Source organism: Blennius ocellaris, assembly GCF_963422515.1.
Source record: "Blennius ocellaris genome assembly, chromosome: 11".
In the NCBI taxonomy this organism is placed as follows: Eukaryota; Metazoa; Chordata; class Actinopteri; order Blenniiformes; family Blenniidae; genus Blennius; species Blennius ocellaris.
In genome coordinates this window covers 18,805,821-18,829,764 of record NC_137660.1, presented here as the reverse complement: position 1 = coordinate 18,829,764, position 23,944 = coordinate 18,805,821, and the positions used below count along the sequence as shown (strand labels likewise).

Below are 23,944 nucleotides of genomic sequence, written 5' to 3'. Positions count from 1 at the left end.
GGAGAACGTTCAAACTATTTGGACACATGAGCTTCTCACCAACCAAGAACTACTGATCTAACCTGTAAAGTTAATCTGAAAGATAAATAACACACGCAAACATATGTGTTGTTTTAAGTTGAGTAAAGTTGTGACGCTCCAGCGTCTCTAAACTGCTCCTCGCTTAATACCCGCCCTCCAGGGCCGTGCACGTGCTCACAGAGGAGGCGGAGGGAGCGAGCAGGAGGGAGCGCGCGGACACGCAGCACGCGCCGGGCTGTGTGGAGGACCGTGACGGTCCGGAGCGGTGAGAGTTGGAGGAGACGAGGAAACAGGAGCGGGAAAACCCTTGACGTAGCCCCTTCAACCGCCGCCGCACTCCCCCCTAGCTCTCTGCGGCGGAAACATGCGATTCGACGGAAATGTGCGTCCCCTCGCCCGGGCGCCCCGTCCGGGAGGCGATGTGTAGAGGAGCAGCCGGCCGCCGGAGCCCCGCGGAGTTTGGATGTAGAGACGGACGGTTTGTTGAAGCTGCGCCGCGGATGTAGCCTCCAGGAGAAGGGGGACGGTTCGGAAATCGAAACGCTGTACCTGCCACAGTGTCTCCCTCTTCTTTCTTTCTTCTTCTTCTTGTTTTTTTCGTCTTTCTCCCCGCGGGTCGTCCTCCTGTGAGCTCCGGTTCGTCTCGTAGTGCCACGGGAGAGGCGGCACCATGCAGGTGAAGAAGCACCGGGACTCGGACCGGAGCAGCGGGGACATGCTACAAGGAGACGGTCCCCGCAAAAAGTCCTCCTGCTTCTCAAATATCAAGATATTCTTGATATCGGAATGCGCCCTCATGTTGGCACAGGGTACCGTCGGAGCGTACCTGGTAAGTCCTCACAGTGTTTTTGCTGCCCTTTTTTAAATGTTTTATTCAAACTAAACAGGGACACGGGGATCTTTCTCCTCTATGGAGTCACATTCCTCTGTTAGTCATTATAATAAGAAAATCTCCATGTGTTTATCTGGTAATTCATCTCATGTGGCACAACTCAATCTGCCCGTGCTGGAGTTTCCACAGAATGCACTCAAAACTAGTCTTTTTCTCGTTTAGCCGCAAATATATTTGATCTGAACATCTTTAAGATGGTAATAAAAGACAATTTCACACCAAAATGTCATTCAAGGTCAAAGCCTCCTTTTCATATGTCCATATATATTTATATATAAACCGCAGTAGATCTTTAAGATAAAATATTCCAACTGGTGTGGATGATGTTTTTTATTGACTATTGATCCCATCAATAATAACATCCTATAATGTGAAAAATATAAGGAAGTCCACCAATCAATCAAAAATGTCTATTTGGTTGGCCAAAGCATGTGCATTTGGAGAGTTATTTAACCCAGATACACTTTGAAAACACCTGGTCTTCTCTAAAATATATTCCATAACTTGTTTTTTTTACACAAGACTTCTCGAACCCCAACATATCAGTTACCATTGACTGTATTCAAAGTCATAATACAAGTCAGTCATTCAAGCTATCACCCCCCCCTCCTCCCAATACTCAGTGTAAAATCGTGGATGTGGCAGTTCTGGCAATCACATACTATATAGTAATGTCTACCTCGCACGGCTAGCAATTTTTGTTAATGACTACTGATCCCAAGAAATGTTACAGTAACAATATTTTTCTTGTGATTTGAAAAAGATATGGAAGTCAGACTCAACCAAAAAAAAAACTGCCCAAAAAATACTTAATGGTATGAGCCAAAGTATGTGCAGAGTGAGTTGGGTGTCTGATTCAAACCTCCCACACTCTGAAAACCCCTGTCTACATTAAAATATGTTTCCATTTGTTTGTATATGACTCACAATGCGCCTGAAGTGTCTCTGTTTAGCAGACCTATTAAAATTTTAATAGATTGGAACAATATAGTACACAATGTCATTTGAGGTCAACTCCCTTCTCAGTCCCCTTGTTTCCTGATCTTTTAGTTTTATGCGTTTTCACTTTCTCTTTTGTGCATTTGTAGCATTATCAGTGTGGCATGGCAAATACTTTTTTTTGATGAATAGTTATACGTATTCCCAACACTGTTGCAATGAAGATAATAAAATGGAAACAAATCCAGCGCACACAGCCACTCCAAATATAGATTTTATTTTTTTATTTTTTTTTGCAACAAAGCTCCCTGATGTGCCCTGAAATTTTCCTCAAAGCATCCCAGAGGAGCTTCACAGCCTCGGGCCACCGCTGCGAACATTTAGTTTCGACATTAGCCATGTTTATTCTCCCAGATTCTTGCTGATTCCTCTGCTCATTCCCAATTAATAGACTAAATCCTTTGCTAAATGCCTCAGCCATATTTGGAGTGGAACATCTTATCTTCCCAGTTGCTGGATCTGCTGAGCATCAAGAATCCTGCGGCTCTGAGCAGCGGCACGGCAAGCTGGTACAACTCAGTCTGTCTGAATAAAAAAAGAAAGAGGAACTTTTTTTTTTTTGTTGTACAACTGAAAGTGGCAGTTCTGATATATGTCACATTCATTATGGACACCTGTTTAAACAATAAGTGAAGCACAGACCTGGAAGTGAGAGGAAGAATTAAACAAACACATGCAGCTTTTTTTTTGTCCTGCCTTTGTCAAAATCAAGAGAATGAATTTACAGGACATTCGGTCCTGGCGCAGTGACAATCTGACGAGCTGCTTGTCGACCTGCTTGAGCGACTGTGGCATCTCTGATTGGATGACGGCACTTAAGAGTGTTTGCTGGCAGCGGAGTGACAAAAGTGGACTATCATGGCCTCGTTGCTTTCTGTGAGCAGCTTACTCTACAAGACACTTAGCAAAGTGCTGCTTGCCCTGATTTAGCAGCTCGACTTTTAACCCGCACAAATACATACAGCAGAGCTGAGACACAGGTGTCGGTCCTGTGGACCTGCTGGCTTCTTTTCTATTTCCAGGCATTCACTGAGTTCGATTTTACCTTTGAAGTGGATCTGAGCTCTGGTGGCGATGCCATGGTAGAAGGATGAGCAGTAGCTATTTTTTTTATTGTCACCGTTGGGCCAGAAATTTTTACAACCGGCATGAAAATAGTTACACTTTAGTGATTAAATTGTATCTCTCAGACCCATCTTCTATACTGCTTTATCCAATTTAGCATGGTTAGAGGTTAGAGCCGATACCAGCTGATCCTTAGCGAAGGCAGAGTAATGCTTGGACTGATCACCGTTCCAGTAAAGGGCAAACGCAGTGAGGCGAAGTGGGTTACTCTTGTGAATTCAATAGTTCATTCAATAGTTTGAAAATGGAAAGGTTCTTGGTTTCAAGTGAGACTTTTCACTGCTGTCTCTCTTGGCTGGTGTGTGATTTGGCCCTTCCTGATTCAACCGAAGCTGTTTTGTGGGGTTAAGGGCCTTGCTCATGGACCCACAGTGGTGAACTGTGGGTTTTGAACTGATGAACTCACAAGGAAACCACAAGGCCAACTCTGCCCCAATGAGAGGTGGCACAAAAAAAAAAATCCAATTTGTTTTATTTTTAGTGGTTAAACCCTAAATCAGCTGCTCATAGAACTGTTACTTAATAGGCCAGCAGCTCAGTCACTGATACTGACCAAACTGGACGTATAGAATAGAAAACACATTATTAATCCCAGAGGGAGAATCTTTAATCTAAATAGAGGAGATATTCAGCAATTGTGTGATTTTTAGACATCTAAGCACATTGTCATGAGTTTTGTTGACCTTCAATCGGTCCAAACGTCTTTATTGACGACTCTTAACTGTGACAGTGAATGGTATATAAGAAGTATTAAATCCTGGTAGATGCTGTATATATCTTATATGCTCTCTTCGGTCAAACATAAGGCCCGTGGGCCAAAACCAGCCGTAAAAAGATTCAGTCTGGCCCCACAAACCATCTTCATATTGGTTCAGTTATCACATGTTGCAATTTTGTCGTCCACAGTGCATTAGAATGCACCGTTTCAGGTGTTTGTAGGGGGGGTAGGACAAAACAATTATTTTGCTCTATTTATTTATTTTCATTTTATGTTTACTTGATTTTGTTATGCGATGTATAGACAACCTGGAATTGAACTGGTTATGTGTCCTGCCAACATGAAGGTCACCCCTTTTTTAAAACAACATGAAATAAATAGTGTACCCATGATTAGAATGGTCTAATTCTACATGTTCGTTCTTAAAAAAAGAGCTCATTCAGTGCAGTTAAAGTACATTTATGTAACCTTCAGTCAACCTTCAGTGAGCGACACCTCGTAAAACTGAAAACTGAGAGGAAATCATTCTAAATAACTGAAGCTTTACTTATAAACAGCTGCTGGGCCATCACAAATAGCACGATTTCAGCACTTTTACATTAGCACTAAAACCTTAATGTCCTGAAGTGAATATCAGCAGTGAACAGCTTTTTTTTTTTTTTCTTTCTGCCTGCTGATAATACAGCCACATGTAGTGTTATCTATGTCCATATGTAGAGTGTATGGACCCTTGTATGCACCGTGAAATTGGGGATTCCTTGTGCTCATACAAGGCTTGCTCCTGTGTCGGGCAGCATGACGAGGTTTGTTTTGTTGCCGTGCAACAGATTAGACATTTCCAGAGGCCTGGGTTGTGATTTGGTTAAATGCGGCTGTGGCTGATGACCAGTATGCATTCTACTCAGTTTTTCCTATATAATTTGTGCCGTTTTAAATCCTCCTGGAAAGCTTTATGGTAAAGCCAGAAAGGGAGAGCACAAACATGTTGATCCTGCGCACGGGAACATAAATCATTCCCGAGAGTTTCTGTTACACAAGCTGCCAGTCACACACGTTCACTTACCTCCCTCAATAACAGGATGCGATCTGATTGGATTGGATAATGAGCACTCTCCTCCCTGTGCTGCTGTACTCGATTGCCGCGATGATATCGCTAAGCTGCAGTGTCAACAGGTTGGTGTTGTCTCTAAAAGCATAATGCGATGATGTCCGTGATCATGTGGCAGCCGGGCGGAGTCAGCCAGGCATGAATGCAACCAATTTAATTGGTTTGCGTTTGTGAGAAAGAGACACCGAAAGGGCAGAAAAAAAGCTTTGACTCATTCTGAAGCTTTCCATCCACTGAACTTTACTGAAGGACTCCGGCACGAACTATCATCCTCCCCGCGCTGTGATCCATAGTGAAGGAATGACTGCAGTTGTGTTCAGAGCTGCTGCAGGAATGACCTGTACTTCAGACTCGTAAAGGTCACAGAAAATAACTTCTTTTAAACTCGTATGACAAAACAAGTACCGTATATAATAATATATATATATATATTTTTTTTTTTTATGTTGACAGTGACATTCCAAACTGTGTGCATCAACTTTGGGATCAAACAAGGCAGCAATAATCTGCATAAATACGATGATGAAGTGTTACAGGGGTTATTTATCAGCCCTACAATGTCATTTTGACAGAAGAAAGTAAACTCTAACCTCATTCGCTCATATTTACACTGACATGCGTGACATTGGGATCAAACGTTGTTATCAGATATGACATCATTCCAACAATGGTGCTCTGTGCTGAGCTAAATGCGACACCTTTGTACTCTGGATTTTTATCAGTTAAGACATCACCAGCCGTTAATAAAACATGTATCGGTGTATCGATAGCGGCACTTCCGTTCCAAACAAATATATGGTGTGATTGGTGTGATTTAATTTATTGACGCACTGAGAACAGACTCAGTTTTCTTGTTTGGTTTGGATGGCACCATTCATTCACAGTCGCCTTAGAGTTTGGTTCAACAAGTTTGATCAAAAGCGGTTTTATGAATTATTAAAAAAAACTGCACATTGTAACAGTTTAAGCTTTAGCTTTGTGTTAAACACGAACAGAATGAAGTAAGACGTTGTGATTGTTATTGTTCATTCTAAGACCTGATCAGGCCTGTTCACAGGAAATATAAAAACACAAGGAAATAGAGGTGTGGCTGACAATGACTGTCAGTTTATGGTTCTCAGCAGAGATAATTTATTGATAGTTCCACAGAAGCAGATTCTGCTCTCGTGACAAAGATGGGTGAGTGTCTTTGACTCAAAAGAATGATTTAAAAAAAAAAAAATACAATAAGGTGATGTGGTCTGATAATCTTTCACAATGTTTGATGTTTGCATCTCCAGTCCTGAATATTTGATCCCTCCTGCGACAGGAATCCTGCATTTTTGTCATGCTGTAGTTTCCATACAGATTGCATAGTTGCCGAGGCACTGCAAGTTAGTAAAAGGTTGCTAATGTGGAACCAACCTTGAAATATCTCTATCCTGATGGGAGTGGTCTCTTAACGAAATCGCAGCGAGTTGAGCGTCAAACTTTGCCAAGGCAAGTTTGTATTAGTCCTTCCTTGAATTTGTCGCCTCTCAGTAACATGCAGTGTATTTCTCAGATGTAACGTGTGAACTGATGGATAGATGCCGAGTGCAACCAAATGTGGGAAAAGAACATCATGAATATTTCATGAATATTAGTCACTCGGTGCTGAATTTCTTACATGTTTTTTTTTTTTCCCCCATGTGATAAAGATACTGAGCTGCTGGCGTCACAATGATAATTCAATGTACTCAAACAACTTGGAAACCTAAACCAACTGCGCATTTAAAATTGTACATAATTGAGTATTCAATGGAAAAAAGCAAAACCACAAACTGGATGTTATTGTAAAATCTCCTACTTAAAAATAATTACTTTTTTTTTTTTTAAAGAAGTGTGTTTATGTTTTAGGATCTTTGACATTTTTTTTTTTCAGAGCTCAATCAAAACTTTTTAAACAAGCCAGTTGAGAAATGGAAAAATGTGGTGGCCTCCCAAGGACACTTTGTGCCAAGTTTATAAATAGCATTTTTACTGTGACACTGGTTCACATCGCAGGAAGAGACTGTTCCCACGTATCACAAGCAAACATGTCCTCGCTTCATTTTATCACATTCATTCACATTTAATAGAGTATTGCTAATATAATGCTGTCCATTTGAATGTTTTATGGCATTCAACTGTCTCACAAGTTTAATTTTCTTTGCATACCCCCCTAATAGACGCGTGTCCACAGTTTTGGTCACTAACCAGTGAATGTGACCAACTGTGTCTGCCAAATGACCTTCCCACCATGTTAGCTTCCTCTGGAAGTGACTTGTTGGCACTGTCTCTGGTGTGGATGGCAGCTGGTGTAAGAGGCGCTCGTGATGAGTCGCGTTGACTGCCCGGCAAACCAGAAGCAGAGGCCTGTTAGTAGGGAGGGGCTACAGTGTGCAACATCTGAACAGCTCATTAGTCAGGACCTTCCAGTGGAAAGAAGGTTGTTTAAACAGATGATGGTGAAAATGCACAAGCTCTGTTCCAACGCAGGTCTAATGGAATTGAATGCAGACGCTTGTTTGCGGCCAATGATGATGTGCGATCTATGTCTGGATGCATTTGATTATATGATAATGACATCTGTTACACTTGGCATCAGTAAGTGTCCATATTGTTATCATGTTTTGCTCTTTTGTTTTCACCTTCTCTCAATCGAAGTAGATGCAAATGACTTCCACCCCTATGAGTTTCCTGTAGCCTTTTCCAAAGCCTGTTTAAAAAAGATTTGAACTTGATTTTGTAGATTATCTTTTTTTAAATGGTTATGTACCTTTGTGGTGTGAATTTAGATTGGTTTTTCCTGAAATTGACAAAAAAAAAAAAAGTTGGGAATAAGATTAAACCATTTTACCATCTTGAATATCGCTTTAACCAAGTGATCCCAACTGGCAAGGCGCTCACCTTGGACAAGTCACCTATAGATCACAGGGCACACATATACAGTTTGTGCAATTAAGAGCCAAACCAACCATTACAGAAATGTCCTTTATTTATGAAATATAAGGCACTAAAGGAGTGAGTTATTGATGATTTTCATTCTCAAACCACACAGTGTGACTGCAAAAGAGCATGTAAGCCACATTGTCTGTGAAGGTCATACATTGGGGCTTTGGTTCCGGTCATGCGTTGCTGTAATGAGGCTGTCCGTTTGGCGGTTTGTGGTGGGAAAGTGTCTGTTCGGTGAAGTCATCTGCTCGTGGCCCACCGCAATGCTGCACCGGGGGCAAAAAAGATAAATTTTCTGCAAACCAGTGAAATTGTATTATTATGTGCATTTTTATAACCAAATGACTGTAACAGAGTTGCGTCTGTTCTCAAACAAAGCCCCTGCTCGTAGTTTTGGTGTTGGGTATAGAAAATGATGATCTAATGATTTAGAAAATTTCAAAGCCCTCACAGCAGCATCACTTCACTCTGACTCTTTCACATGATTTGCCCCGTTGTTTATAGGTGAGCGTGCTGACCACACTGGAGCGGCGCTTCAACCTGCAGAGCGCTGACGTTGGAGTGATAGCCAGCAGCTTTGAGATCGGCAACCTGGCGCTGATCTTGTTCGTCAGCTATTTCGGGGCCAAGGCACATCGGCCCCGTCTGATTGGCTGCGGAGGCATCGTCATGGCACTCGGCGCTTTCCTGTCCGCTTTGCCCGAGTTTCTGACCAAGCCGTACATGATTAAGGGAACGTCGAGGACCGACGTGGGCCGGGACATTTGTTCAAACAGCAGCAGTGCGCAGATCCAGGATGACGAGGACGCTGTGTGCGCCAACAGAACCAACACCAACATGATGTACCTGCTGCTGATCGGAGCCCAGGTCCTGCTTGGGATCGGAGCCACACCGGTGCAGCCTCTGGGGGTTTCCTACATCGATGATCACGTGAAGAAGAAGGACTCGTCACTCTATATAGGTGAGCCAATGCTATAAGTCATCTGTTGGATTCCCATTGCTCTGTGATATGTACGAATGGTTTCAGATTAAGTGCAAAATCTAACTCCGATAATATTAATTACACATTTCCAATGGTAATTTTTATCCATGCTTTTGCAGAGTTGGAGATAAAAGTTTCAGAAGTGGCATAATTTAGAAAAAAAAAATTTCACCAGCTCCCAAGGTGGAAAGATTCTGTCACGGTCGACAAACTGTTGTTACGATGCATGTGCATCTCTCCATCGCTCCCCGCCTCCCCTCTCGTCCCTGTAAACAAACATGGCAGACCCGTATTGGTGTGACTCGTGGTCCATATTCTAGTTCTCTCGCTCATGTCGATAGTTTAACAGTTGAGATTCACCCCTGATGGCATCCGATTCGTCATCAGTCCATACGAATGTCGGGTTGTCTCGATTTTGTTTACGTTTATTGCGCATTGTTCTCTGCACACGTCTGTGTGCTTCCATTACAAAAACGAGCGAGAGCACCCTCCCTGGGCCTGGCACATGAACGCCTTTTTTTTTTTTCCTGTGGGTTAGATGTTGTCACATGAAACGTTGTCGTATAAATGAGGCCGAAGTGTTCTCAAACAAGGATTTCTGGAAGCAGCTCAAACTGGTCCAATGTTAAGTCAACTACAGGGGTGTTTGTTCATCACCAGCAGGTGTTTACATAGTTTGAATCAACACAGCATGTGTGCGTTCTCCTCTGTAGCGCATCATGTCCCTTTGTTCATCGCTCGTTGACGTGAGTGCAAGGTGAGCACATCTCTCTGCTTTTTAATCTCCATTACTGAAGTTAAAGAGGCGAAGGGGCCAAGATGCGGCTGAAATGCGTCTGCTTTGCTCAGTCCCCTTTCAAAGGCGTGATGCTGCTGATGTGGCTCTTTGGGGTTTTCAAGGTGCATTCAAAGTGCTTTCAGTGCAAAAATCTGGATACACAAAGGGGTTATGTGGGGATGTGCTTTTGCTGTTGCATATCTAGTTTGCTATTTCGGTATACAGAGAGAAGCTCTATTTTGGGACCTATCTGAATTCAAGAAAGTGTACTTGCCTACACATGTACAAGTCTTTTTTTGTTGTTGTTGTTGTTTTTTACATGGGATATGTTTGTGTTTAGTTAACATAATCATTGAACCTCACGACTGAAATCAAAAGATGTAAAATATGTGATATATGTATATAATTTAAGATATTAGGGGCTATCTCTCAGTTTTCAGGTAGATTCAACTTTTCTATAGATGTCATAAAAAGTGTGAAAGTAGATGTATGCATGCCTAAATTTAGGCTATTGAAATTACGAGCTGGTATACCATCACTGATCTTCAAGAGCACTGATCACTGACGCTGTACAAACCGGTTTCCAAAGTGTCCCAATATCTCAAAACACTCCCAACAACACGTAACACGTTCGACTTGTGAACCACAGCATCAAACCTGTGCAATCGGAGCTTTCCTCGTGTCTGCTGGGCCTTTAGCTTGTCATCCAGACTGCCGCATGAAGCTTTGATGGAGTGGATGAGATGTGTCTGCACAGTGTGCGATGCTTGTTATCAGTGTGGAGCAGAGACAATGAGAGGCTGAATGTAGGATGGGTTCAGGCTGGCACACACCCTTCCTGATGCGTCCACGCAGCAGCGTGCTGTGTGGCTGCCTTTTGTCACCCAAGCACAGATGTTTTCTGTGAACAAAGGCGTCACTGTTGATCTGTAATCTCAGGCCCAAAGTAGATTTTTCTTAATTGCCAGTCATTGTGTTTATTTGTCCCGCACTTGAGCCGTTTTCTTTCTAGTAAAAGCACCTTGAGCTTTGTTGGAAACATTAAAGATCCTGACACAATGCCATGAAAACGGCTTGGGCCATTTTGCCCCATTGTGCCGTGGCTTGTTAGAGGTTAGTGTTGGGAAGTGGGCTGTGAGTGATTGAAGTTTGGCTGCCATAAGGGGCAGCGGAGATTTGGTTCTGTCGTCCTCCGATAAGCTGCAAGGAGAGTTGGAGGAAAACAAGCGGTGAGCTGCGAGGAACAATGTGGTATTGAGTCGTGCTCAGCTGATCGTCCTAATCCTTCTGCTGCAGGCATGTCATGTGCCCCTAGCTTGCATGAATGGCAGAGATTGTCTAAATTTCTCTGAGATTTCCTTTCATATACTGCTTGTATATGGATTATTCATCATCTTACGTCAGCGTCAACATTGGTACAGCACTGAAGTAAAGTATTGTTTTGTAACACTTGGTTGACGTGGCCAAATATTTTCTGATTTCCTGCAATATCGAAACGGGGTTTATTCAGCTTTGACTTCTTTCTCATGTTTAACATTTCATTTCTTGTGAAGACATTTATGAAGAGGCCCCCCCCCCCCCCCACACACACACAGGATGATCTCCTTTAAATGTACTTTGTGTTGTTGTCTTGAGATATAGCAAATTTTCCACATGTGGCTAAAACTAAAAGTTTTGCAAAATATTATAGAACCAATCCATCCATTGATCTTCAATATTGCTTAATCTAAGCAGAAACTTAAGCCAGCTCCACACAGATTTGTCATTTCAGCACGTACAGTAAAACTTCCTCCGCTTACAGTGCGGTCTCAGTTTCACACTGCAAAATAACAACCATTGCAAAACACTGTGTGCCACGTACACTTCAGCATTTGCGGCAGAAGTTCTGTTTACGTTTTGTTCAGTATGTACAGTTTTAACATTTGTGCGGGGTTAAATATGCCGTGGTTAACCCCAATTAAAGATGCATGACTCTGAATGTAACTGAGGCTGTTCTGTGCCTCGACACAACCCGACTCCTGCTGCTGTTGTCGGAGCATTCTTTTTCACCCAGTGACGAGGGATCGTTAAAATTAGACTCCAGGTAAAATGCACAGGTGAAAAGTGTGCGCCTTTTGAAGGAGGCAGGTCCCGCCCTGCAACAGTGCAGTGGTGCTCGGAGTGCACAGCCGAGAGGCCTGGAGAAGAGCCATAATTACAGAGTGAAGCAGGAATGCCAACCAGCCAGCCATGAGGTGGGTCTGTGTGGGCCTGGACGCACATGCATACCACGCAGGCCTGTGAAAAACAACCCCTCCGAAGGCTCCAGCTGCTTGATTATACTGTGTATGCTGCAGCAGACATGTCTCACTTCTGTTTGAACAACTCTAAAACACACTCTGCTGTGACTCCTCATAGAGTTCTTTGTCTCCTTTTCTTTGGGGGACGAAACGTGCTCACTGTCACTGTTTAGATTCTTTTGGGCAAGTACTACATGTTCGTCTTAAAAGGAAGTTGTTCAGCATTCTCAAGAAACCAGTTCGAGTGCCTTTGCCACCGTCATCAAACTTTAAATTGCACATCACCTTGTTTGGGATGAAGTTGTATTGCTTCGTTTCCCCAAGTCTAGACGTGGGCGCTCGTCGCAGGCCAAAGGAAATAAATATGATTGGACAGATTGCGTCAACAGGATCTGCATTCCCACTGCTCTATGACCTTTCACTATCCACTGCTAATTCTGGCTCTTCCCACCGGACCCCCGACTGCATAAATACACTGTACGGGACACACATTGAAGGGCTTCGAGCTGAGGTGGAACAGCACACGCTGTGAACTTCACCCAGCTGCCTTTCTAGGTTTGAGAAGCTTTTAAACAGCCAAGATGTCCTTCATTAAACTGTAATGTAAAGTATGTGGTGCCAGCAAGACAGTGCATCTATGGCAAGAGTGAAAAGTATGACATCAATTAATCACATCGGGTCAGCACTTCATCTGTGAAATCCCTCAGATTTCCACACGTGAACTTTTTGCATAATGGATACACAAAGAGTGTAGGTTTAATAAAGGTGTTAAAGTGTCCCTGAAATGTTTTTCAGATTTCATCTTTAGAAAGAAGAATAAATATGCTTTCGAAAGGTATATAACATTCCCAGATAAAAGTCCGAATTCCGACCCTTTTAATTGACTTTACATGATGCAGCAGACGACGGTATATTTGCGGGCCATAAATGTGAGCCGCCTGAGCTAGACCGGATATGACGTACGAGGGGTTATATGTCCCAGCCAAAACAACATCAGCTGATTGAAGAATGGAGGGGTTTGGCGATACAGAAGCACCTAGGAGCGATGTTAGCGAAGATTTAAGTGACGTATCGTTGGTTTTGGACGAAGATGAAGGAGAGGAATCATCGGAGGAAGAATTAGAAGAAAATCAAGGCGTTCAACCATACATGTTTGAGCCGTGAGTACATATTGTGTGTGACCGGGTATTTACCCGTGAGTACATATTGTGCGTGACCGGGTATTTACCCGTGTGCACATATTGTGCGTGACCGGGTATTTACCCGTGTGCACATATTGTGCGTGACCGGGTATTTACCCGTGTGCACATATTGTGCGTGACCGGGTATTTACCCGTGTGCACATATTGTGCGTGACCGGGTATTTACCCGTGTGCACATATTGTGCGTGACCGGGTATTTACCCTTGTGTCAGAGTGGGTGTTTTGCAAAGTTTATTGGTCTATTTGTCTTAAGTCTTAGCAGGTTTTAAAAAGACTTACTGAAGGTTGGGTTTAAAAATCCGTTAAAAAGCCGTTTAAAAATGGTGGGGACAGAACCAGGTTTCAGGATACGTTTCCTCTTCACAGCAAAACCAAGTGACTCTCGGATTGCGGGTGCTGTTTCGTAACAGTCATCTGTGAAATGTTGACTGCAGAGATAGGAGGCCTCTGTTGGTGTCCAGTTGGAGCGAGTGCGCTGCACTTGTTTTGTCCATAATCTCCTCAAAGTTTGATCTTTTGGGAATTTATGGACACTTACAGACGGACTGGGCATTTGGGAACACCCAGCCGCAACACAACGCTTAGGCATGGCTCTAAAAAACTGCTAAATAACGCGATAATGCAGAGCACATGTAAACAAGACGCTACGATCAGCTGTTGTGGGCGGAAGTAAATAACCCCTCATACGTCACAGCGCAAAACTACGGCAAGTTGGGAAAACTAGGTCAGATTCACAGGCCGGGAGATTTAAAGGCATATTTAGACGTTCGGCGCTCAAGAGCAAGATAGTGGTGTGATTGTCATTGGTGTGTCATATATCATTCGAAAGGGGGAAAATAATGCTAAATACTGGTGTATTTTAATAGAATTATTTCAGGGACACTTTAAGTCTATTTTTGGGGCGTTACCTTCCTTCCTCGCATTGACTCCCACTGAGGGTAAAGTCTATTTTTTGTGCACAAAATATTCAAAATGTATATTATTTTTAGTTTGGTATGTAAGCATGCTGACATTCTGATCAGTATTTCGAGGCGAGTGTTGATAAAGCAGGTTATTTGATAGCGCAAGACAGATTTACTTGGTTTTGGATTTTTTTTTTTCCATATTATCCAAAACAGTTGTTGAGGAATTTGAATTTGTAACAAAGTCTTGCATTGACAGTGCTCTGAAGCAGCAGAATATTTTACAGTATGATGAAAACAATGGTCTGGGATTCAGGTAATTTCATGATTTCTTGTGATGAGTAAATTTTCATCATGTCAACTCAATCAATCAAATTTACCTGGATGTGGGTGAAATGGATGTTTTTCCCTCCAAATGAACATTCAAAACCTTCTCCTGAAAGTTTCTGCTGTACTTTGGTGTTTAAAGACATCTAAGTGTTAATCATTTATACAGTTAAGGTCAGTAAACGTACACAGTAAACAATGTTTGCGGGAATGGAGACAATTTGACGCACATCTAAAAACGGGCTTGACGTTTTTAAAAGAAGTCAAGAATTCAATATTGGCAGCTAAACTAAAAGTTGTACAAAAAATAGGACCCAAGAAGCTCCTTCGGCCATGAAAACATACATGGTGAAGGAGCTTTATGCATGATGGAGGAGGATAGAGTTTAACCCCACTGAAGATAAAAATATATCAGCGGTGAGAGGGATAGAAGATCCACATCCTCATCCACACAAGTCGCACCCCATACATGTACTCTGTATCTATAATTTAAATCCAAAGCGCTCACTCTTCACCTTTAGGTTATTTCCTGAGATGCTGATATATTGTTGTTGGGGCATTTCTTTTGCTGCGACTTAACAGAAGAGATTTGATGTCCTTAAAATCGGTTAAAGAGCTTTTTCCTTAGTCAACAAGGACATGTGTCACATTTGTTTATACACTTGTGACATACTAAGAAAGAAACATGTATTTTTGCTGGCAAGCCAGCTCTGATATACTTGTGATGCAGTAAGTTGCTCACTTTGTTCTTTCTCTTACCAATATTATCAGCTCATCACTTAGTGAAACACATGTACACCTTCAACTGCTTGAGTTCTGCTGGAGCATCTCTGAGGACGATCCTCTCTTCATTTTAATAAGTGCATCTTTAACCCAGCATCAGTTGTGCCTGCAGACAGAAGTGAGTCATTAAGATTTCAGTTGGGCTTTTCGGTGTCGTTCAGCAGTGACAGACAGCAGCCCGAGCGTGCAACTGTGCGAAATCCTGCCACTTTTTATTGGCGGACACAAGCTGGTGTGAGTGCCTGTAGCAGACATGTGCTTTGAACTCTCCTTCCTCTCTCTTTCAGCCAAACAGCAGCATGAAAAGCTGTGGGTGAAACTTTTTTTTTTAACAGCATCTTCAGCCACAACATAAAAAAAAAAAAAGATGGCCACATGGCTCAGCATAAAAAAATAGTCTTTTAAGCCTCTGGACTTTTCTCCCAATAACAGTTTCTTTTTTTCATTCTTTTGCAGGATCTTTCACTAGCATGAAACCTACATACGTAGCATTCGCTGATGACCCATTTCAGTATTTTATATTCATTCAGGCTCTGCAGGAATAGATTTAACTTCAGTCTTGGTGAGGAAAAACCGACACCAGTAGTTGCAGTGACAAGGGTCTCAGAGGGATCCTCGAGAGACTTGTCAACATTCCTGCTAAAATGCTCCGACTCCATGCGCTTGCTGCAGCAGGCGCGTTTATATAAGCTACTTAAACTCAGCGCATGTTAATGTCATCTTGAAGGATTAGATTCTAAATGGGTTTTTCCGTCCCTGCAATAAGCTGCGCGCTGAGTTTGCCTAGCAACAGCATTTTGGTTTATCTCAAGATGATGGACGTCGTCGCAGAAGATGCTCGTCACACGACGGCTGCTTGCCCGCGTCGCCGCATGGAAGTGCGTGCGGCGTTCCAGTGCGCGTCACAGGACGCAAAAGTATCCTGTGCCGCGAGCCGAACGGCACAGATAATGTCTGCGTGGGGGCTGCAGTCCCGGATGTAGCGCCCACCTCCTGCTTAGTTACTCTTACTCTGGTCCTCGAGGGTCGAAAGGGCACCGGACACGAGATTATCTCGTATCCAACTGGTCGACAACATGCTGTCGTTTAGCTAATCAGCAATTATCCCCAAATACTCTGTATCCGTATCGTGTAAAAGAGTCAGAGAGGAGGAAATCTGTCGCTGCGCAGAGCAGAGGCAGGCTCTACACTTCACGCTGCAAGTCGGTGTGATTGATTAGCAACTTTGCCCAGCAGCAGAAGGAGTCACATGATGGGAGTCTGCTCTGCTTCCTCCACTCTAATAAGGTCATCGCTCAGGCCCGCAGAGCAGCAATGAGGCAAAACATACTGAGCAAATGTGTCCACTTTTAATAGTTAAAGATTTTTCTAGGGCTTCAGTTGGGAAATGACAACAGGCTCCAGGAGCAGTCTGTGTTTCATGCACAACTGACTAGGATCTCCTGGCAAAGAGCTGTCTGATGATGCAAGTTGTCCTCAGGTTGGTGCATGAACTTCAATGAAGACCAGAGCTGTTTAAGGCCAGTTAGAACTCCATTTAACAAGTTCTAATAATGTCATAGATGTGGCCACATATGAAACTTGGACTTGATTGTATTGTATTTATATACTATTGTACTGAGTTTTAAAACCAAGAGCCATCAACAAGACTTACTTTGAGGCGTTGGAGTAATACTAATGGGTCTTGTACTGCAAACGTTCATAAAAATTACAGTTTAAATTCATATTGTTCACACTGAACACTAATGTTTTAATCACACCCTGATGGCTCCAATGAGATACTCACTGAAACAAGGCCAGTTAAAGAGAACTGTTGCTGCTAGTTTTTTGGGGGTTTTTTTTATATCTGGCCCTCGGTAAAAAGAAAAAATATATATATAAGTTAGGGAACCTCTGATCTACGTACGAAATTGTCCGCACAGGAAGTTTGACTTGGACCTTCCAGAATCAGACTAATCACAAACGTTGACTAGCTCAATTACGAATTATTGATTAATAAAATCTTCACTTCAAACACAAAAGCTAGAACAATTACATATGTCCAAAAAGGAAAATGATCTTGCATAGTAATCATCATCAAACTTCTGTGCATCGTTGTATTCTATATATACAATTTATATTTTATAGATTTTTTTGTAGTTATTTTTCTATGTAGTATTTACAAATCCATATCACGTATATGTGATGCACACATGCCATGTACATATCTCCACACACATACACGTACAAATATAAATATAAACGTACACACACATGAACTTGTGTCTCTATAGTGCATCCACATATACATACATTTGGTATATAATTTCAGGGATAGTAATGCAGTGTTTGTTTCATCAAACAGCTGTTGGAATATAGTGAATGTCACTTTCTCTCCATTGAAACCTGATAAAGGTTGTAGTCTGCAGTGTGGAGATGATTCAAGGCTTCACATGACATTTGTATGTGACCTTTCACTTGACTGTTAAATAAACAAACAGAGGGCAAAGAATCCTCCAAAATAACCTCCAAATAGAAATGCATTTACAGTGGTTTATTGTATTTGTAGGTCGTCATTTAGTTTGATTTCAGTTCATGTCAGAACGCAATGAATCAATTGGTAATCAGGTGTTGATCGATTATAATTTCAGTTTTACTGCTTGAAGTGGAACATTTTAAAGCCGTATTAAACGTTTGAAGTCTTTTATCAGTTGAAAAAAGGCTTTGCTTTTCATTGGAAACAATTTGTTCCTGCACAGTTAATGTCTTTTGTCGCAATAAAAATATTTATGTTCTTTGTAAATACTTGCCAATTACAATCTCGGCCATATAAAGCTTAAGCAATTGTCTCATAAAAAAAAAAAAAAAGACTCATTTAATGCACTCATTTGTCAGTTCTCACATAAAGTCAAATACAACTTGAATTCCAATACATAATTAAAAAACTGAGATAATTAACTATTTCATGGAATGTCTTGATATTGGTTTGAACCCCGTTTATCATGATGTAACGTCAACACTGTTGCAACAACAGTCTGTAAATGTGTGGGAACTGAAGACACCATTTAGAATAGAGTAAAATAAAGTGCATTATCTCAGTTTACGGCAACAAAAAGATTAATTTGCTTGATTGTAGGGGGAGACAGGTCTGAATCCTGGTTTTGGAAGAAAGGGCATCTGGTGTAAAGAGTCGCCACGTTTATGGTGCAGGTGACGTTGCTGTGGCATCTCCTGTAACAGGAAGCTGCTGAATAGATGCTAATCAGGAGAGCGAAATTGCCCCATACTTGCCTAATAGTTGTTAAAAAAGAAAAGGTAACACAACAGTGAATCCACGCTTCTCAACCCGATGATTCAAATAATCCTCATACACATGGTTTCCCCACACAGCTGCCTGTCGGTTGTGAGAAAGTTAGTGGCGTTCCTAATCAGGCTGCTTCGTATCTGAAGAGTTTGACCCTCACAGGACCAGTTTGTGGTCCAGGAGATTTGTGATCCTCAGTTTTGCTGGGAAAGTGCGAGTTTTACCAGTAAATAGATCAAATCTACTGTGTGATTATGGATCATGTCTGGATGACAGATATGAAGAACTCGGGCTGTGTCACCAGAGCCGTCTGCTGAAACTTGTGGTTACTGCCAACAGCTTGGGTTTTTTTTTTTTTTTCCCCCGTTGTTTTTTTTTGCACGAGCTTGCCATCTGCAGCAGCAGAGACGGGGTGAGATGGCCTGAAAGGTGGAGCATCCTTCTTTTTATCACAGCCGGTATTTTGGCCTCAACACGCCCGTGGTATTCTGAGTTCTCGTAGCCTCCGTGAACCTCGTCCTGCCGGCCAGCCGTCTCCTTGAGGCAATGTGGGTCAGGCTCTGTCGCAGCTGATTAAAAAGAGGATTTTTTTTGGGGGGGGGGGATAAGAGGTGGGAGGAGACGCATCATAAACACAGTACTATCAGCAAAGCTGTTACTACAGAAACGGCTGCTTGTTTGGCTGCCTTTTTTTTTTTTAAGCTATGGGATTGAGCTGCTCTGTTGCTCCTCTGCTTCTGCTGTCGAGGATCCAGCTGTGGCTGCGCTGTGCTGGCGTGATCATCAAAGATTACACAGTTTACAAATCAAATAATTGGGAGACTCCTGATGGTCTGCACCTGCCTTGGACTTAGCAGACACTAAGCAGCTCATTTTGAAGAGTGTATGAAAAGTCCTGACCTTGGGCAAGGACTTTGCTCAGGAAATAGAGATTCACCGTGCACTCTTGGCTTTACCACAAATCCCGAGCCTCATTGATTGAGTGGGGCATAAGTGCGAGCTCTGTGGACTCCTAGGATTACTCCGAGGCATGTTCAGCACTTAATCCCCGTATCAGTGACGGCTGAGAGTGAAGGATAACAGTGCCTAATTAAATGGAGTCTGATCAATAGGTAGGTAGTAATTATAAATAACAGTTTGATTCAATCAAATTTGATACATTCGTTGTGGCAAACTGATGTTAGTTGTTCTCCTGTGGTTTCCTCCACAACCCTGCTGAAACACACCTGCTCTTAATGCTCAGTTTCACTCGGTTGTAAAGTTGTATAACCTTAATACTTTCATTAAAAGTGGAAGCCGACAGCGTTGTTAATTCGCTGAAATGTGATTACTGTCAGTCAGCGTAGTTCAACGTATCGACTACAAGTTGTAATATTTCTGACACTAAAAAGCAAAAAAACAGGAGTGTTTCATTAATAAAGATTAAGCTCATATCTTGAATACAATCTTAATCTGGTTCAGTGTCATGGGATTGCATAAAGTCCAGTCTGATCTCAATTTGGCCAAAGTGATAAATTAGCCTTTAAACACATGCAGCAAACTTTTTCTTTATTAACTGCAAAAAAACACATACTTTCTGAAGATGTTCACATTAATGTTTGAACGTGCAGTTGTTAGGCCTACCGACATGTCACTTCAGGGGAAAGTCCTGTTTCTCAGATAACAGGGTTTTTGCAGCATTTAGCATCCTTGTTTTTCACATACTTATAATGTGATTCGACAAGTAATACGGTAGTTTAACTGAACCATAACCGATCCGAGTTACAAGCCTTGCATATAATATACTTGCATAATATACATATAGGACCTAGAGATGACATAATTGAGTTGGAATGTTTACATGAGGAGTCTCTTAGTTTTGATTTGTGAAAGGTATTGGATGCACTATTATCATTCTGACATATTGAGCTCACTTACATTCACAGACACTGCAGTTGAATCAGACTTTTTGAGTCTTAAAAATTGATGTTCCATGTTCGCTCATTTGCCTGTATCTATAGCTGTTTAAAATTCATAAATGAATCATGGCCATATTGGTTACAGTACATCCTTTCTGTAATTATTGTTGTGTATGAATGAGGGCTTATTATTTGAAGATGTGCTCTGGCTTCATTTTCTTTGACAATGATGACGCTTTTTAACGTTTTCTTCACTGGGTGCAATGGACTTTAAATACGCATAAAAGAGGACACAAGTGTTTGATGCTTCATGTTGATGGTGAGATTTTTACCTGATCGGAAATCTATTAAACCACATTTTAATGTGCAACGCTTCTATTTGCCTCAGCATTCTGTGTTGGGCCGTTGCCCGCTCCTCTCTGTCTGGTTTCAACTCAAACGCCTCCCTCTTAACACCGTCTTTCATAACTTCTCCTCTTCCTCCGGACGTTGCACAATTACTGCTCCATTTTCACAAGTGGCAGACGTGATATCGTACAATCCGCCCCTGTACGATGTGCCCGCTTCTCCCGAGCTCCTGGAGGAAAAAGGGGAAAACCGGGCTGCTGGCATCTCCATCCTGATAATTAGGCCAAAGCACCTGCTGAAGAAGCTGCTACCAGCTGCTGTGGAAGAGCCCCACATCTCCCTGCGCTCCTCGGCTTCAATAGGGCAGCTGTGGCTCTCCAGCAGAGAGTACATACGCGCTGGTCTTTTGCCCTTTGCCTTCATCCTACCACGCTGCCTCACAACAATTGGGGCCGTTGTGTGGCGTCCTCTCTCTCTCTCTCTCCCCCAGCGTCTGAGGCCGATTACAAACGGGCCGCTGTGTGGTTTGGGCTGCTCTGCTCTGTTACCTTGCCTCCTACGCATCGTCTCTCCACCACCCGTCCCTTTGTGTCTGTCCTCTTGTGCTGACCCGCTGCTCACAGAGTCTGGCAGTCTGGGCCGAGTCCCTTTGAGCATCACACCGCCGCACTACCCCGTTTGAAAACATGCCCGGCCTGTTTATGTAATCTTACGGCGCAGACAGGCCGCCATTGTCATTATTGCAACAGCAGGCAGACTTTGCATTACTGTAACATTTGGAAATTGCAGGCCTTTCCACAGAGCGGGCACAACAACAGTGACTCACAGCGGCTTCAAAGTAAAAATCCCTGGTAATTAGTATTACGCGGGGCTTTTTTCGGTTCGCGCACACGCATCATTAATTAGGAGTGTGGACTTAAATGAAACAAATGTAAGTGGACCACGGTCAAGTCAGATCCATCTAATACTGCTGCCATTTAGGTTAATGAAGGCTTTTACTGCTTCCTGGAATAGTGTGATGACACAAGGTTAATTGGACTCAAAGATTAAGTTACTGCATGTCAAATTAAAGTAGCTTAATGGTATTGACCTACAAGGTGGAAAAGAAACTGATTGTGGGCATACCGGGCACAACATAAATACTCGTCAAGAAAGCTCTTGGCTTGTTTAAAGGAGGCACTAACAGAAGGAACAACAACATTGCCTTATCTGACTGTAAAGTATTTATGAAACTTATCTTATAAACCATAGAGTAAGTGTAAGATACTTTAAATATTATGTGAACGGTGACGGCCAGGGTATAATTAGAGCTGGTTTTACTGCAGATGCTGTGGTGGTGTGATTAATGTGTGTGTGACTGTTACGTAATGAAATTTACACTTGGCAACAGGCCAGTAAACAATACAGAGCTGAGCGGGACAACACTCCTGCTTGGTACTGTTAGGAAAAGATGAAACAACTTGGGTTTTTTTTCGTTTGTTTGTTTTTTTTAATTGCTATTCCTATCAATCATGCCACGATTCTTGCTTTACTGAGATTTACATGTTTACACTGAGCTGTTTGGTTCAATGTAGAATTGACTTGGTTTGGCACATTATCTGAAGTTCATTCAGTTTAAAAGTTTCCTTCTTGACGTGAATGACAAAAGCCGCCTGTCTCCGCACACGGCCCTGTTTGTATGAGTCCGTCAGCTTTGTATGAGACCACATGACCACATCAGTGGATACTTCGCTCAGTTTTGAATGTTCCAATTTCCATGTTTTCTAAGCACTTCGGGGACTTCCCAGGAGTGTTGACTTTGAGCTTTGTAAGCTTACATACTCGCGTATTTAAAAATTGATTCCATATATTCACTGTGATAATAGTAAACATATTTAAAAATCCACGCGATATGAATTTCTCTGCTCTTTTATTGGGATTACTGCAACGTCTCCACTTGGCAGCAGTATGGAGAAAAATAGCATTTCTGTGCATTTTTGTTGAGTTAAGGTGTAAAGGATGAAAATGTTTGTGCCGAGACTGAGTGGGCCGGTCCGTCATCCAAACTGGATGTTTTCACAAGCCTGTTTGCCGTTCATGTGATGCGTTACACAACGTTTACCGTCTTCGCTTTTCAAACAATCACCTGTAGTTTGAACATCCATAAGCATTCCGTTGTCAGGACATAGTATTTATCTGGTCAGGAGACACACACGCACGCACGCAGGATATAAACACACTGAAATGGAATCTGTTCCTCTCCCAAAGTTTAATATGATGGCCTTATATAATAGTAGGAGGGCCAGATGTGGATTTTTTTTTTTTGATTAAAAAAGCATTTATTTCCATGACAGGCCCTTCACTCTTGCCACTATGTCTTGCATCTCACTCGACAAAACCTTTTTTTTTTTTCCTCCATCTCCCATCCCGCTGCAGTGTTTTACTTAAGTGATTTTTCTCTGTATTGTCATCTGAGGGGATGTGGCAGCTTGGCTTTCACAGCAGCCTCTGAATTATAAAGTAAGACAGAGATCTGTTGGGCACAGATCATCTCTTTATTTTAGTTTTATTCTAAGGCAAAGACCAAAAGAGTATCTGGGTAGAACAAAACAATGTGTAATAGCTGTCATATGATTGTTTACAAGTTATTGTGATTTAATTGTTTCCGTCTTTCTAATTCTTTCAAATAATTTGCCACGTGTCAGTTAAACTGTCTAATTTCTTTCTAATCCGAAGCTTTAAAAAATGATATGACAACATACATAATGGTTGATGGATTGAACTCGAGGTGAATGAATCAATGAATGAACGAAGTGTATTTTGAACATAAAACAGTGAATAAAAAAAAAATACATTAAACAACCAAAGGAAAAGGAGCTTTATCAGTCTTAATATTGTCCTAATTTTTCTCAAATCTGCTAAATGTAAAATTTGTTTTAATGATTCAATTGTGTATTAACTTCATATGGCATTGACTTGTGTACTACCCCATTAAAACCTATAATCCCAGTGCATCACAAGTTGCAATTCATAACGACTAACATTTGTTGGAAAATGTACACTTCACCAAAATCACAAAAATTGTATATCTTGGATTAATTAATTGTGTTTGAATTGGTTATATTCTCAGTTGAAATCTATAAAAATGATATAATCTTGGTGTCATGAATCCCAGAAATCCTTAGCAAGCAACATCTATAACGAAGTTTAACACAATGATAAAACAATTGAAGTCACAATTTTGGTGCTCATGTTATTTTAATGCAATTGCTTTCAATAGTGCAATATGACGATCCTCCTGCTCCTGAAATCAGAAAATATTATGAACTCGACCAGGTAATTCAGAACCTTTTTAATTTTCTTTA

At 41.9% G+C, this 23,944-nt stretch overlaps 1 protein-coding gene across 1 annotated transcript in view; it reads left to right on the top strand.

Annotated features, from left to right (window-relative positions):
* Nucleotides 1–231: 231 nt before the first annotated feature.
* slco3a1a (solute carrier organic anion transporter family member 3A1a) overlaps nt 232–23,944 on the top strand; it is a 42,844-nt gene continuing 19,131 nt past the window's right edge. Inside the window, exons 1-2 of the mRNA XM_080504494.1 lie at nt 232–850; nt 8,323–8,779. Coding sequence (XP_080360620.1) covers nt 692–850; nt 8,323–8,779 — 616 coding nt within the window. The 5' untranslated portion in view covers nt 232–691. The remainder of the gene's footprint in view (nt 851–8,322; nt 8,780–23,944) is intronic.